General features: G+C 53.0%; 2 protein-coding genes across 6 annotated transcripts; one reads left to right on the top strand and one right to left on the bottom strand.

Annotated features, from left to right (window-relative positions):
* Positions 1-774: 774 nt before the first annotated feature.
* PPP1R15A (protein phosphatase 1 regulatory subunit 15A) lies at positions 775-4,444 on the top strand. Its single transcript, XM_086353483.1, has 3 exons — positions 775-995; positions 1,692-3,614; positions 4,024-4,444. The coding sequence occupies exons 2-3, from the start codon at positions 1,701-1,703 to the stop codon at positions 4,366-4,368; spliced, it is 2,259 nt and encodes a 752-aa protein (XP_086209609.1). The 5' UTR covers positions 775-995; positions 1,692-1,700; the 3' UTR covers positions 4,369-4,444.
* A 1,097-nt stretch (positions 4,445-5,541) lies between these two features.
* TULP2 (TUB like protein 2) lies at positions 5,542-13,715 on the bottom strand. Of its 5 annotated transcripts, XM_086353486.1 has the most exons (13): positions 13,495-13,715; positions 13,170-13,202; positions 12,670-12,721; positions 12,129-12,255; positions 11,335-11,472; positions 10,967-11,089; positions 10,040-10,161; positions 9,079-9,381; positions 7,386-7,498; positions 6,777-6,891; positions 6,594-6,692; positions 6,187-6,358; positions 5,542-5,699 (listed from the first exon to the last, which is right to left on the bottom strand). In XM_086353486.1, the coding sequence occupies exons 2-13, from the start codon at positions 13,199-13,201 to the stop codon at positions 5,566-5,568; spliced, it is 1,530 nt and encodes a 509-aa protein (XP_086209612.1). In that variant the 5' UTR covers position 13,202; positions 13,495-13,715; the 3' UTR covers positions 5,542-5,565. The 5 variants fall into 5 exon arrangements, 4 of the variants coding, with proteins under 4 accessions (XP_086209612.1, XP_086209611.1, XP_086209614.1 ...); XM_086353485.1 differs by lacking the exon at positions 13,495-13,715 and having other exon boundaries at positions 13,170-13,354; XR_015146249.1 differs by lacking the exons at positions 6,594-6,692; positions 6,777-6,891; positions 13,495-13,715 and having other exon boundaries at positions 13,170-13,352.
* Positions 13,716-14,216: the final 501 nt, after the last annotated feature.

Genomic DNA, 14,216 nt, shown 5'->3' on the forward strand with positions numbered 1-14,216 from the left:
AAGCAGGTGAAACCTACGAGTGGAGACTTGTGCCCGAGACAGGGAAGGCGTGTGAATTTTTGGTTAAGTATCCCCTCACCACGGTAAAGAATCTGCCTGCAATGCAGGAGACCTGGGTTCGATCCCTGGGTCGGGAAAATCCCCTGGAGAAGAGAATGGCTATCCACTTCAGTATTCTTGCCTGGAGAATTCCAGGAACAGAGGAGCCTGGCAGGCTACAGTCCATGGAGTCACAAAGAATCGGGCACAACTCAGCGACTAACACCTTCACTTTCACCACGTATTTGTTGAGTACCTACTATGTGCCATGCAGTGAGCAAAGCAAAGTGCCTGCCTTCAGGGGCCTTACACATTCTGTCTCTTTGGCAATGAATCTAGACTCTGCTGTGATCGCCTTGGGCAAGTGATTTCATTCCCAAGCCTCAGTTTCCCCATCTGTGATATGGGAACAATAATACTCTCCCACACCAGGTAGCGGGGCCTGGTTTTAAATTAGAGAGGCGAGGCATTTGCCTGGAACAAGGGTTAAACGAGTTCGCATTCTGCTTGAGCAGTTCACGCGCTTGAGTGACAGCTCGCTCCCTTGGGGCGTGGCCACGCTTGGAAACACCGCCGCCGCGTGATGTCACAAAGCCCGGAATCTCCGCGAGAAGTCCAACCTTGTTTTCCGTTCCCTTCCCTCACGTTTACGTTTCGAAACCCCGCCTCCCCTTTGACGTCAGCACGTCCGGCTGCCTTGGTCCATAAAAACGCTGAGGGTGGCGTCACCTCTTCATGAAGTTTCCGGCCTGAATGTATTTGTATGTTTCCCTGGACGATCGTATGCCTCTTTGTCGCGACAGCGCTTGCAGCAGCCGGTGACAACTTGAGTCCTCGAGCCCGACGCCGGAGGGCGAGATGAACGCGCTGATCTCCCGAGCCGTCCGAACCTGCGATCACTTGTGGCAACCTCAGCCGGCGCTCCTGCCTCCGGGTTGACGCGCAGTCCAGAGCTGGTGAGTTGAGGGAATCGGAACACCTAGGTTCCCAGGGGTTGGGGGCTGGGACCGGACTCCTGGCCAGTTAGAAGGCGGGAGGTCAGACTTCTCAATTCCGGTGGGTACTAAGGAAGGCCTGGGAACCTGAGGGATTCTGGAGGGGTGGGAGGAACCCCAGGGCTCCGACTTAGGAAGCAGAAAGAATTGGGAACTTGAGAGTCTTGAGGCAGACGGAGGAGGGGTCTGGGAGCCAGACTCTTGGGTCCCCAGAAAAGTAACCATCTAGGGATCGGAATTTTTGAGTTTCCAAGGCGGGGGTGGGTGATGGGAGCTGATTTGTCAGTCCTCGGGAGTTGAGAGAAGCAAGGACTAGGACTTTGTTCCCAAGAGAAGCAAGTAGAGGACCTGAGTTTTGGCTTCCTGGGACCAGGACTTACGGGTTTGAGAGCAGATGGGGCTGGGAGCTTGTTGGACTAAGGGAAGGAGAGAACTAGGAACTCCTGGGTTTTGAAAGAAGAGGTGGGGAAACAAAGGTCAGAGATGGGAGTGGCTGGGATCAGAAAAGAATGTGAGGCAGGAACTCTTACGTTGCTATTTGTGTTGCTATTTGTGTTACTATTTCCGTTGCGATGACTCAAGGTCATCATCCTCTGATGCTATTCCCTAAATGGCTTCTAAACTTGACCCCCTTTTTTTTTCCTCCCCTTTCCCCAGCCCAGACAGATGGCTCCAGGCCAAATGCCCTATCAGCCTGCCCCCTGGAGAGGTACCCACCCCCTCTTCCTCCTGTCCCCACTGATGGGCCTTCTCAGCCGGGCCTGGAGCCTCCTGAGGGCCCCAGGACCTCCAGAGCCCTGGCTAGTGGAAGCAGTAACCGAAGCAGATCAGGGAGGAGCTGGCCTGGAGGATGAAGCAAAGGCTTCTCTGGCCACCTACCATGCCCTCTGGGGCAGGCACCCTCAAGAGGAGACCAAAGACAGTGGAGCGGCTGAGGAGGACCGAGAAGCCTCCCCGGGGGCCTGCCCCAACCTGGAAGCCAAGCATTCTCTTCCCGAAGCCTGGGGACTTTCAGATGATGATGATGAAAAGTACGGTGGGGAAGAAGCAACTGGTGTCCCTAGAGAGCAGAAAGAATTTATGGATGGCCAGCCTGCTCCCCTGCCCCTCAGCCTTCTGATAAGATCTCTGCCAGACCTTCCTGGGGAGGAGGAATCGAAGGAAGAAGCCGTTACTGGAGGTGGAGGTAACGAAGTGACCGCGTTCTCTTTTCCTCTGTCACACTGGAAGTGTTGCCCAGGGGAGGAGGAAGAAGAGGAGGAAGAGAATGGAGAAGCTGTTAGGGTGTGCCGCCCGGTGAATGGAGCCACAGAAGAAAGAACAGAGACTGAAGCAGCCACGAAGACCTCCATGTCCCCCTCATCTGTAGGCTCCCACCTCAGGGCCTGGGAATGTTGTTCAGGAAAGGAGTCTGAGGAGGAGGAGAAGGACAAACAGGCTGAGAAAGGAGATGCTGACCCAGGGCCACACTTCACAAGTCTAGCCCAGAGGCCCTCTCTCAGGACCTGGCAGCATCCATCCAGTGCGATCACAGAGGAGGAGGAGGACTGTGATTCAGAGGAAATGGGGGCTTCCTCTTCCATCCCACTCACAAGTGCCTTCCTGAGCGACTGGGTGTATCAACCAGAAGACACGGAGGAGGAGGATGAAGAGGAGGAGGACTGTGATTCAGAAGCAACTGAAGATGAGGGAGAAGCTGAAGTCTCCTCTGCCACCCTACGGACAAGTGCCTTCCTGAGTGCCTGGGTGTATCGACCAGGAGAAGACATGGAGGAAGAGGAGGACTGTGATTCAGAAGCAACTGAAGATGAGGGAGAAGCTGAGGTCTCCTCTGCCACCCCACCGACAAGTGCCTTCCTGAGTGCCTGGGTGTATCGACCAGGAGAAGACATGGAGGAAGAGGAGGACTGTGATTCAGAAGCAACTGAAGATGAGGGAGAAGCCGAGGTCTCCTCTGCCACCCCACCCCCCAGTGCCTTCCTGAGTGCCTGGGTGTATCGACCAGGAGAAGACATGGAGGAAGAGGAGGACTGTGATTCAGAAGCAACTGAAGATGAGGGAGAAGCTGAGGTCTCCTCTGCCACCCCACCGACAAGTGCCTTCCTGAGTGCCTGGGTGTATCGACCAGGAGACACAGAGGAAGAGGAGGACTGTGATTCAGAAGCAACTGAAGATGAGGGAGAAGCCGAGGTCTCCTCTGCCACCCCACCCCCCAGTGCCTTCCTGAGCGCCTGGGTGTATCGACCAGGAGAAGACACGGAGGAAGAAGATGAGTATGAGGACGAAGATAATGAATCAGGAGCAGCTGACTTGGGGCCCAGCCCCTCCCTTCAGACCCAGAGTGCCCTCCTCAGGGACCAGATTTATCAGCCTGGAGAGAAAACAGACGGAGGAGAAGCTGCTGAGAAGTGGGGAGAAGCTGAGTCCTGCCCCTTCCGAGTGGCCATCTATCTACCTGGAGAGAAGCCCCCACCTCCCTGGGCTCCTCCTCGGTTGCCCCTCCGACTGCAAAGACGGCTCAAGTCTGCACAAACCCCCACCAGGCATCAGGACCTTGAACCTCTCCTGAAGACCAGAAAGGTGGGTACTGAGAACTTAGATTCTTGAGGTTAGGGAGGAGAGGGCTGGGAGCTGGCACTCCTGGGCCTGGGGACCAAAGGACTGGAGGCCCCGACTCCTGGCTCCCCCAACTTGCAGAGGGTTGCATGTGAGCTCCATTGGGAGGGCTGTGTTCACGTTAATGCAATCCTTTGCAAGAGGCTGGCCCCTGTGGGAGGAAGGAGCCTCTGAGCTCATGTCAACCCCAGGGCCCCACCTCTACCTTCAGTGAGTCAGCTGGGGAATCACTTGGCAGGCAAGATAACAAGCCAGATGACAAGCATTGTTGTGCAACTCATTTTTGTTGTTGTTGTTTCTCTTTCTCCCCACCTGCGGCCCTCTGGATCTTGTGTGTGTGTGTCTCCCCGTATCTGTGCCCGTCCATCTCCAGGTGCGCTTCTCTGAGAAGGTCTCCATCCATCCCCTGGTTGTCTGGGCAGGACCGGCTCAGGCCGCCCGCAGAGGCCCCTGGGAGCAGTTTGCCCGGGATCGAAGCCGCTTCGCCCGACGCATCGCCCAGGTCCAAGAGGAGCTGGGTCCCTACCTCACCCCTGCTGCCCGGGCCAGGGCCTGGGCACGTCTCGGGAACCCTCCCACTTCCCTGGCCACTGTCCCTGCCCCTACCCAGACCTCACCGATGTCCCCCATCCAGGCCACGCCCTTGAGCCACGCTCTGGCCTCTCCCTCCCCTCCCTGTGTGTCTCCTAGCCTAGACCTCAGTGGGAGGCGTGGCTAATGTGAAGTAGTTTTTGTGTTAACTATTTATTTATTTGAATGTAGGTTTATATAATAAATAAAGCTTTTTGTAGTAAGTAGCGTCTCCGTGTGTGTCTGAACTGACAGCATTCACTACTCCTGAGTCCCCAGGACGGTTAGGGGAATACATAAAGGCCAGCACTTTCATGGAAGATAAACTACATTTCCCATCATCCCTTAAATCTGCCTCTTCCCATCCTGAGGCTTCTTTGAACCAAGGACTGGTGGGTTTTGTCGGGTTTCTTTTTTTGTGTTTTTTTTGGCTTCTGCCTACATTTTATTAAACCTAGGACAGTTATATCCCCAAAGGGTCTGGGAGCTGAACTCACTAATTCCTAAAAAAGGGTTAAGCTCCAGTTTTCTGTGTGCTCCTTAAATACAAAGACTTATCCTCCCTACTGGCAGATGTAGTGAGTTCCCCAAGACTTTTAAACTTATAAATGTACCTGATTTCACATTTATAAATCCTATGTCCATAAACTGTTTCCTTATCTGTAAAATGCGGCTAACAACTGCACATACCTTAAGAGCTTGTAAGATCCCAAAATAAGTCATAATTAAAACAATGTTTGTTAACCTGTTCAGTGTTGGCTACTACTGTAATTATTCTTTCATCCACACATGCATGTCAATTACCCATCCTACTTATTGCGCCAACTTCAAAAACTCTTCTCAGCAGTTCAAACAAGAGTGCTCCAAATGTCCTGCACCCGGTCCAGCCTCATACCCTGCGCCTCCCCACTGGTTCCCCAGCAAGCTGATGCTACACCACCCTTTCCGAAAACCACTAATCCCCCTTCCACCTTTGTATGAGCCGCTGCCTTATGTAGCTCGTCCCTGACCTCTCTGGCTCAGCTAGCTCCTTGTGGTTATTCAGATGTAGCATAAAAGTATATATATTTTAGAGATGCCTTGCTCTGACCCAGCCACCTTATATTTTCCTCCTTTATAGCAGGCGAGCATTTTGAATTTTTGTTAAGACCCATCCCCCATGATCAGACTATGATTTCAGGAGAGCAAGTGTTGCCCACAAGCCCACTCCCTAGGGCACAGAACAGAGCGCCCAGGCGCCATCTAGTAAGTATTGGTTATTAGTAAACTCATGTAAAAAAAGGCATGCTGAGGCCCTTCCTTTAAATGAGCAGGCACAGAAGCTGATGAGAGTTGTTTATTGAATTTACTCACATGCCAGCTTCCCATCGAAACTGGACAAGCAGATGGCAAAGGCTTGGAGCGGGCAAAGTGGGAAGCGGAAGTCCATGGTGAACGTGTCTGGGGCTACACGACCAAACTGGAGCACGAGGTAGTCCGCTGAAGAGGAAGTCAGGAACTGAGGGTGTGTTATTTCCCTGCCGCGGGCCTCTGAGCCGCGAGAACTACGGCTCCCGAGAGGCTGTGCGGCGCCCTTATTCCGCCCAGAATCCCGGAAGTGTGTTTACAGGGCCCTTAGCCGAGTTCCCTGGTGGCTCAGACGGTAAAGCGTCTGCCGGCAATGCCGGAGACCCAGGTTCGATCCCTGGGTCGGGAAAATCCTCTGGGGAAGGAAATGGCAACCCACTCCAGTATTCTTGCCTGGGAAATCCCATGGACAGAGGAACCGGGTGGGCTACAGTCCATGGGGTCGCAAAGAGTCGGACACGACTGAGCGACTTCACTTTCAGCCATGTACACTACACTTCCCCATAGGCTTTGCAATAGCGTGGAGTCGGCCCTCCCTGCAAAAACGCTCAAGTGCTAATGGGACAAGTACTTTTCCTCCTGCCCCCTTGCCAAGGTAAACCGTTTCCTAGGAGCTCACGGTCATCCGGATGAACGATCTGGAAGTTCTTGACCGAGGCCCGTGTGACCCGACCATGAAAATTGAGCACGTAGGCGCCGCTCTCATCGTTCCACGATGGGGCTTTATTTTGCAGCAGGACCAGGCCCTGGCTGGCCCCCCGTTGGAGGCGACTCAGTAGCGATTCTTGTTCCTTAAGGGTAAAGTAGGAGGCGTGGTTAGCCAACTACCAACCAGCTTTTTTCTTCTGAACGCAGAATTTTGAGTCCCTAGTTTTCCCTTCCTAAGACATTTAAGTCTGACAAAATCCTCCAGGCTTATGTGACCTTATGCAACCCATCGGCCCCCTCTCCTCTTAGCACCTGTGGCCGGTCCCCTAGACCTTCCTCCTCCACTGACCCAGAGATTCTCAAGTTTGGTGGACTCACATTTTGTGGCTGGACACAGATTCTCTGGTTCTGGGCGTTGATTTCCGGAATAATAACATTCATTTTCCGGGGCCCTCGGAATCCCAAGACGTTGGTCTCCTGAGGGTGGTATGCTCTATTTGGCCTGCTTCTTTCTCCCTCCCCACCGTTCTACTCCTCTCTCTCATCCGCCCGGACACTCACATAACATACAGCCCCCAGCTCCTCCCTGATCCGAGCTGTCTCCGGAAAAAAATGTTTCCTTTCCGGATTCACCCCATTGTCGAAGATGCTGAACTTGGTGCCCAAGACATTAGATCTGCTCCAGGAGGGAAATGGTCAGAATAAAAACAATAATTATTTCTGTTTTGCTTTCCCATGTCATCTCATCAAGTCTTTCGATCCATCCTCTACATAAGACTCTTGTTCCATCTACCAGTCCCAGGTCCCTCTCTTCCTCTGGGGAGAAGGATTTTTAGGCTCCTGCCTTGGGCCTTTAGCAACGCTCTTCCTCTAAGACAGAACTCACATACACGAGCCCTCTTCTGTCACAGGAACTTAGAAGTCCCAGCTCTCTGCTGCTCAAGAAGTCAAATGTCTTTAATGCCAGCCTTGCCTCCGAAGTCTTCAGTTCTATTCCCAACCACCCTGGAGTTAAAACTTGAAGGACTACATAACCCATCAGTCCCTACGAGAAAAAGTTCTAGAACAGGTGGAACTTGTACCCTTGGACTGCTGGGAAGTGTAGTTCAATTGTCCCCTTCCTCCCACCCCTTGCCACCTGTTTAGCACACACATCAGAACTCTGCCCACCTGACTTTGCCCACAAAATTGTCCCCATCCCGAGACAGGTCTGTAGGGTCCAAGGAGATGAGGTAATTAGAGGTTTTGCTCCTTTTTCTCTTGCGCCCCGCCAGAAGGAAGTGCTGTGGATGTGATAAATAGCCCATTAGAATCGACTTCTGATATTTGGCTAGAGCTAGGGGTCCAAAACACCGGGGCTTCCCTGGTGACGGTGGTGCTAGTGGTAAAGAAGCGACCTGCCAATGCAGGAGACCTTAGAGATGAGGGTTCAATCCCTGGGTCAGGAAGATCCCCTGGAGGAGGTATGGTAACCCACTCCAATATTCTTGCCTGGAGAATCCCATGGACAGAGGACCCTGGTGGGCTACTGTCCATAGGGTCACAGAGTTGAAAAGGACTGAAGTGACTTAGCGTGCACACAGGGGTTCAAAAACAAGGAAATACCATGTCCCAAGACAGAGGAAAGGGTAATGGAGCAGTAAGTGTCCTAAGGCTTGCTGGAAAGGAAAGGGAATCAGTCCTGAATATTCATTGAAAGGACTGATAACTGAAGCTGAAACTCCGATACTTTGACCACCTAATGCAAAGGTCTTCTTCATTGGAAAAGACCCTGGATGCTCAGAAAGACTGAAGGCAGGAGAAGGGGATGACAGAGGATGAGATGGTTGGATGCATCATGACTCATGGACACGAGTTTGAGTAAGCTCTGGGAGTTGGTGATGGACAGGGAAGTCTGCCGTGCTGCACTCCATGGGGTCACAGAGTCGAAAATGACTGAACAACTGAACTGAGGCTTGCTGGTAGATGCAGGGTGTCAGCTGGGTCCCGAAAGGGGAGTTTCATTTCACATCTTAATATCTCCCCCTAATCCTTTGGATATTGGGCCCAGGGCTGAGGGAAAGCCAAGGCAGGGGGTGAACTTGCCTGGCAGGCAGGGCCTGGCTTTAGAATAGGGACGGGCCTCACTTGGAACATTACAGCAGGACTTCAGTGTTTCATCTGTGAAAACCCTGTCTGGCACTGAGTAGGGGAAAAGCCTCTTTCTGGGGGAGAATGAATAATTGAGAGGCGGTCACACGTGAGAGAAATGACCTGACTCAAAGGGGCGTAGCTTGGCTATCAGTGGAAAATCCACGAAGGGAAAAGCTTAGCTCCTGAGAGAGGCCGGGACCTGTCTCAGGATTGGGGGGGACTAGGGCCTAGATTTGGACCAAGTGAGAAGTGAAAGTCGCTCAGCCGTGTCCAACTCTTTTCAACCCCATGGACCATACAGTTCATGGAATTCTCCAGGCCAGAATACCCGTTCCCTTCTCCAGGGGATCTTCCCGACTCAGGAGTCCAACCGGGGTCTCCTGCATTGCAGGCAGATTCTTTACCAGCTGAGCTACCAGGGAAGCCCCAACAAAAGGTGGCCAATACCTGGAGGGTCTGTAAGGGGTGGGGTTTGGGACTCTGAGGGGGCGTGGCCTAGCTGTGATAAAGGCCAGCTCAATTCGAAAGTGGACAAGCCTGGGTTATGGGATGGAGAGGGCCTATGCCACTGGGCTCTGAGAATAAAGGAGCCCAGTTCTCTGAAGGGCAGGGCCTGGCGTTGGAGCTGATTAGTCCTAGTTCAATGAAGAGCTAGGCTTCGATTCGCCTAAGTCTTGACCTCACTCAGACCCTGCGAGGTGGGACTTGTTTCCAAGCTGCCAGACCACACCTTTAGGCCGTCGGCCGCCTCCAGGTAGAGATAGTAGAACGGGAACATGCCCTTGTCTACCCCGCGCTTGTCGCGGCTGATGCGACATTGCACCGTGCGACCGCGCATCGCTGGCCGCAGCACATATGCTCTCATGTCCTCGCCCAGCCGAGGGCCTGGGGCGCAGGGAGGCGTGCGGGGCGAGTTCCCCACATCGCCGCTGCCCGCGCTGCGCGCGCCCTCGGACACCACTTCGTCGGCTGTCCCTGGGGATTTCCTCATGGTAAACTCCGGCTCCTCTTTCTTCTCTTCGAGGTCTTCGCCCTGGCCCACGCACCAAATTCAAGTTGAGAGACAGCTGAGACTCGCCCTCCTCAGCCCGCTCACCCTCCCCGGCTCCCTGCTTTGCCAACTGATGATTGGCCATCCCAGCTCTGTCTCTCGACCAAGTTTCTGTCTATTGGTCAAATATTTCAGCCGCCTGCTGATTGGCCAGTACGTTCAATTCCCAAGCTCAAACCCCAAGATCGCTTCATTTGTTGATTGGCCAGTAACATTAGCCACACCCATTTCACCTACCAATTGGAGAATCCTCTTGAAAGTACTGCCCATTCCTTTAATACCCGTGTTCACCAGGTCTATATATTAACATATAACACCGCCCAGATTTTCTCGACTGAAACTATCTCGCTTTCATTCATACCAAAATGAGTGCCATCTGGCCCTTTCCTATCACTATTTCACCCTCTCCAAAGCTCACTGCCTTTTGGTGGGCTGGGTTTTAAGGTATATGCTCACATCAATTCCGATCCTCTAGGTTGAAAATAAATGCTGCACACAAAGAACTTCTGCTAGCCCAAACATAACAGGTTCCACCCACCAGTAAAAAGGGCCCTTGATTAGACTGCAGAATTTTAGCGCCCCGCGAGCCTGAGACTAGCCCTCTTTCTCCTATATCCTTATTGGCTGTGCCACCTCCCACCTTGTTGGAGGCCAAGTCTCCAAGGCCACCGTCACCATCCATTCCAGGGCTTGATCTGGCACTGGGCACTTCGTATTCAATTCCAACATCCTGTAATTCGCTCTCGTCCTCAGCACTGGTGCCTAAGGGGTAGAAAAAAGCCCTGAAAAGACTGAGCTCAGGGCACCTGGGACCCAAGAGCTTGGGACAAGGTCATCAGTGCTAGCTGGAGAAGCTCAGAACTCCTAGGTTTCCGACTCCTACTTATTTATCATCAACCTCACTTGCCAGATTCTTCTCCTCCTCTATGTGCACAGGGGTCTATACAAGTTGAGAAGTCTGTGACTGCCCTGGATCTAAGGACAGGGAGGGGTTAAAGTCCTCTCTTTCCTTTGTCCCAGAGAGAGCATCCGCGAGACTGGGGAACTAAAATGGGAGGAGGGAGCAAATTTGGGGTTATAACCCAGAGTCCTGTTATTGAAATCACTGGTCAAGTCATGAGAATAAAAGGAAATCTCCCTACCATTGAATAGTATTAAGAAAAAGGAATGAAATACTGATAATGCTATAAAATAGATGAACATTGAAAACATGCTAAGCCAAAGAAGCCAATCACAAGAAATTATATACTGTATTATTCTATACATGAAGTGTCTAAAGAGAAATTAAGTTAGTAGTTATTAGGTCTGGGAGAAATGGGGGATGGGGCAGTGACTGATAAAATGTATAGCGTTTTCTTTTGTGGGTAATGATAATAGTCTAGAATTCATTGTGGTGTGTGTTGCACATCTCAGTAAATACACTGAAAACCATGGAATTGTAAAATTTTAAATGAGTGAATTTGTATAATATGTGAAATACATCTCAACAGAGCTATTACAAAAAAAAGGGGGAGGAAGTGCCAAATGGACCAGGGCACCAGATTTCACCCAGTGTCACAGAAATTACCAGATCGTTGGCGGGCTGGCCAGCCTTTGCGCTGCAAAAGAGTCCCCGGAGGCTCTTCACAAGGAGGTGGCGAGGCAGGAACATCCTCCACGGAGACTTCCTCCAACTCCAGATCAGAACTGCCTGGTAGTCAAGAAAGGGAGGAGAACTGGAGACTGGGATTTTTGAATACCAGGGAAGGAAGAGGGCTGGAGATGCAGATTCCTGGGTATTGGAGGAGAAGTTTCATGACCTGGACTCCTGGCGGTGAAGCATATCCGGGCCCGCGGGGGCCCTTTGGAGACATCAAGGACTGAGTGGTTCTAGACTTCTGGGTTCTAGGGGGAGTGGAGTTCTGGGGTATCAACTGCCCAAGGATTTGAGATTACCTGCTTCTGTCGGCGGTAACAGAGGGTCACGCTCGCCACTGCCATCTCCACCACAGCTCACGGTGCCCAGGATACCGTGGGATCCAGGGCACAAATGCGCTTCTGGCACATTCTCCTGAAGGAAAGGGTTCCTGGGGCCTGGAAGAAGGTGTGGCGAGGCCCATTAACACGAAGCATAAAATCCTGGTCCTCTGAGAAGATCCGCCTCCTCGCTGGTCTCCCAAACCTCGTCCCTGATTGACTACCCAAACCCCTGAGACCCACTCAGAACCCGAACCTCAAGTCTCAAAGAAGCACAGTCCTACCACTAAACTGTCGCGATTCCGTGTGTAAACAGTCCCACGCGGGCTCTCCAGTAAATCGGCTTTCAATTACCCAGGCCTGGCCCCGGGGCTTTGCCTACTTCAGCCCTCCAGTTTCTTAGGAGCTGCGTCCCGGCGCTTTTCCAGGCACCTCCCCCAACTCTCCCAAGCCCACGAGTTCCACGACTCCTTAGACCCCGTCCCCGCACTCTTTGGGCGGTCCCCGGCTCTCCCAGGCTCCACCCTAGCCGAATCACAGATCTCTTTCGGGGCCCACCTCTACTTGCACCATACCCTGCACTCTCGATCTCTCTGGCCACGTCCCCGAACTCTCACAGGCCCCGCCCCCGCGCTCTATCAAAGCGCCCCCACCCTCCACGAGCTCCACTAGGCCCCTCCCCTCTAGGCCCTTTAGCTCCACCCGCCATCACACACCCACAGGCCCCTCCCTCCAGCCTGTGCTCCTGCCGGACTCCGGGCACCTTTCCTCACCGCTGTCAGCCGAGAAGCGTTCCTCCCGCCGCCTCGGTCTCCGCGGCCGCACTGAAGCGTCAGGATTGGCCTGAACCATGAGGGGCTCTTGGCGCTTCCGTCGCTGCTTCTTCTCAAACAGACGCCACTGCGGGAGCGGGAAAGAGGTGGGGTGGGGGGTCTAGGAACCGAACCGGAAGACTGGGGTGAAAGGGGACCTGGGGCAAGGGGAGTCCTTGCATAGGTGGGAGAGTTCCAGGCCTTCAGTCTCTCAGCAACTCCTTCCATAGAACCCTGAGTCCTGGCATCCAGGCCCCTCCTCCCGAAGGACCTAGAAGTCCTAAGGACCCAGAACTCTTGTTCCTTAGAAATTTCAGAGTCTCGTCACCAAGATTTGCTTCCTGAGGATTCCGAATTTCTGTTTTCTCGTTTCCCAATTGCAAAACTTGAGACTACGAGAGACACAACGAGGACCACTCCCAGAGCAAGTCCTGGGGGTGGGACTCCTGAGGGGGTATGGAAGATAGAAGGGGAGGGTTGGCAGGATTCCTGGGCACAGTACCTGCTGTTCCAGCTTCTGCAGTCTCATAGCGGCTAGCTCATCTCCCAGGGCCCTGAGAGAGGTGCAGGCTAATAGTGACAGCAAGCAGGGCACCCCCGTTGCCCAAGAGCCCTTCCCCTTCTTCCCGCTGCCCAACTTAGGGTTCTGAACACTTGTGAGGTCACAGAAGAGATAGAACCTGAGTCTGCTCCGCCAGTGCTTAAGTTCTTTTTCCCTGCACTGGCCTATCTAGAGTCCAGGGGTCAGAGATCTCAAGCCCCTCCTATCTCAGGACTCAAAGCCCCCAGCCCTTCCTCTTTCAGACCCAGGGGTCCTCATCTGTAGCTCCCTCCGGTTAGGTAGGTAGGACCCAGAAGTCCAAGCCCCCAGCCCCTCCCTGCAAGGCACACATCATTAGGAGACCAGAGCTGCTGAGCAGGTGTGGGCATAATCCACAGCTGCTGTGGAGGTGTGCTGCCCCCTCCATCTCTACCCTTGCCCATCCCATTTCCCCCACTTACTCTTTCTTCCATGTATCACTTTCCCGAGACATTCTGGAGAAGCAAAACAAGGAGTCAGGAACCAGACCCAACATCCCAATAGGCTCTGCCCTCCAACACCTGATCTTAAGCTTGAGATTTTCTCCTGGACCCAGGCAACCCAAATTCCAGTGCTAATATTAGTTAGGGACCCTGAAGCCTGTTCCAGCTTTCACCACTATCAGGAGCCCAGGAGTCCAGCTTGCTCTTCTCCCAATACCTAACTCTCTCCTTCACCCAGACATGAGAACTCAAGACTGGACTCCAAACACCCCATCCCCAGTGATCCCAGACCCTCAGTACCCACCTGCCTGGGATCCTGGAGACCTCTTCTCCTACCTGGAGAAACTTTTCACATTCACACCTCAATTCCTTGCCTGTCTGGCCAATTTCTAAACATAACTGACCCTCTCTTTGGAAACCAGGGACATAATCTCTGGGTCTCTGGGAAGTAAGCAGGGGAGAGAAGAGGGCTTAGAGGGAGGACGGGGGATTCCCTTGGAACCTGCCCTAATCCCCCTCCCTTCTGACCCCACCCCGCGCTCTACTTCCAACAAAGCAATGACCTTTGGCCTCTGCTGCAGCCAGGCAACCCTACTCCAGGGGTTCTAAATTGGAAGAACGTGCAAGTGTTCCTTAAAGGGACCTTCGAGGGGCCTCGTCGCAAGCTCTTTTCTCTCTTACATAAGAAAGTTATAATGTGACCTGTGCCAACTACTATCGATCTGTAATTTACAGCCACGTCCAGGCGAGAAAATAAATGAGAAAACTACAACTCCCATGAGCCAAAGAGGCCAAGATGCCCGCGGAAGTAGACTTATTTTGCCCCGGTCGAGAGGGAGTTGTAGTTCTCTTTGAAAGTCTCCGTTCTTTCTCCTAAAAAGCAGGATATGTGGCGTCAAAAGGTAGGACTTCCAAGAAAGGAGGATAGGCTTTCGAGAAAAGGCCAGCGACTTCGACAAGGGGCGGAGCCGCTAGACAGAGGCCCGAGGAACCTGGAGTCAGCGTGGACCAATCAGGCTGCTGAGA

Source organism: Bos grunniens, chromosome 18, assembly GCF_055505025.1.
Source record: "Bos grunniens cultivar Pamir isolate PY7600 chromosome 18, Bosgru_T2T1.0, whole genome shotgun sequence".
Classification (NCBI taxonomy): Eukaryota; Metazoa; Chordata; class Mammalia; order Artiodactyla; family Bovidae; genus Bos; species Bos grunniens.

Bases quoted from the DNA above. Each gene is read 5' to 3' on its own strand.
- PPP1R15A (XM_086353483.1), top strand. From the start codon at position 1,701: ATGGCTCCAGGCCAAATGCCCTATCAGCCTGCCCCCTGGAGAGGTACC. The intron at 3,615-4,023 runs GTGGGTACTGAG...GTCCATCTCCAG, and splicing joins CTCTCCTGAAGACCAGAAAG to GTGCGCTTCTCTGAGAAGGT.
- TULP2 (XM_086353485.1), bottom strand. From the start codon at position 13,243: ATGTTGGGTCTGGTTCCTGACTCCTTGTTTTGCTTCTCCAGAATGTCT. The intron at 9,382-10,039 runs GTGGGAGGTGGC...TGCGTGGGCCAG, and splicing joins GAGACTTGGCCTCCAACAAG to GGCGAAGACCTCGAAGAGAA. The intron at 6,359-6,593 runs GTGAGTCCACCA...TTTACCCTTAAG, and splicing joins TCTGTGTCCAGCCACAAAAT to GAACAAGAATCGCTACTGAG.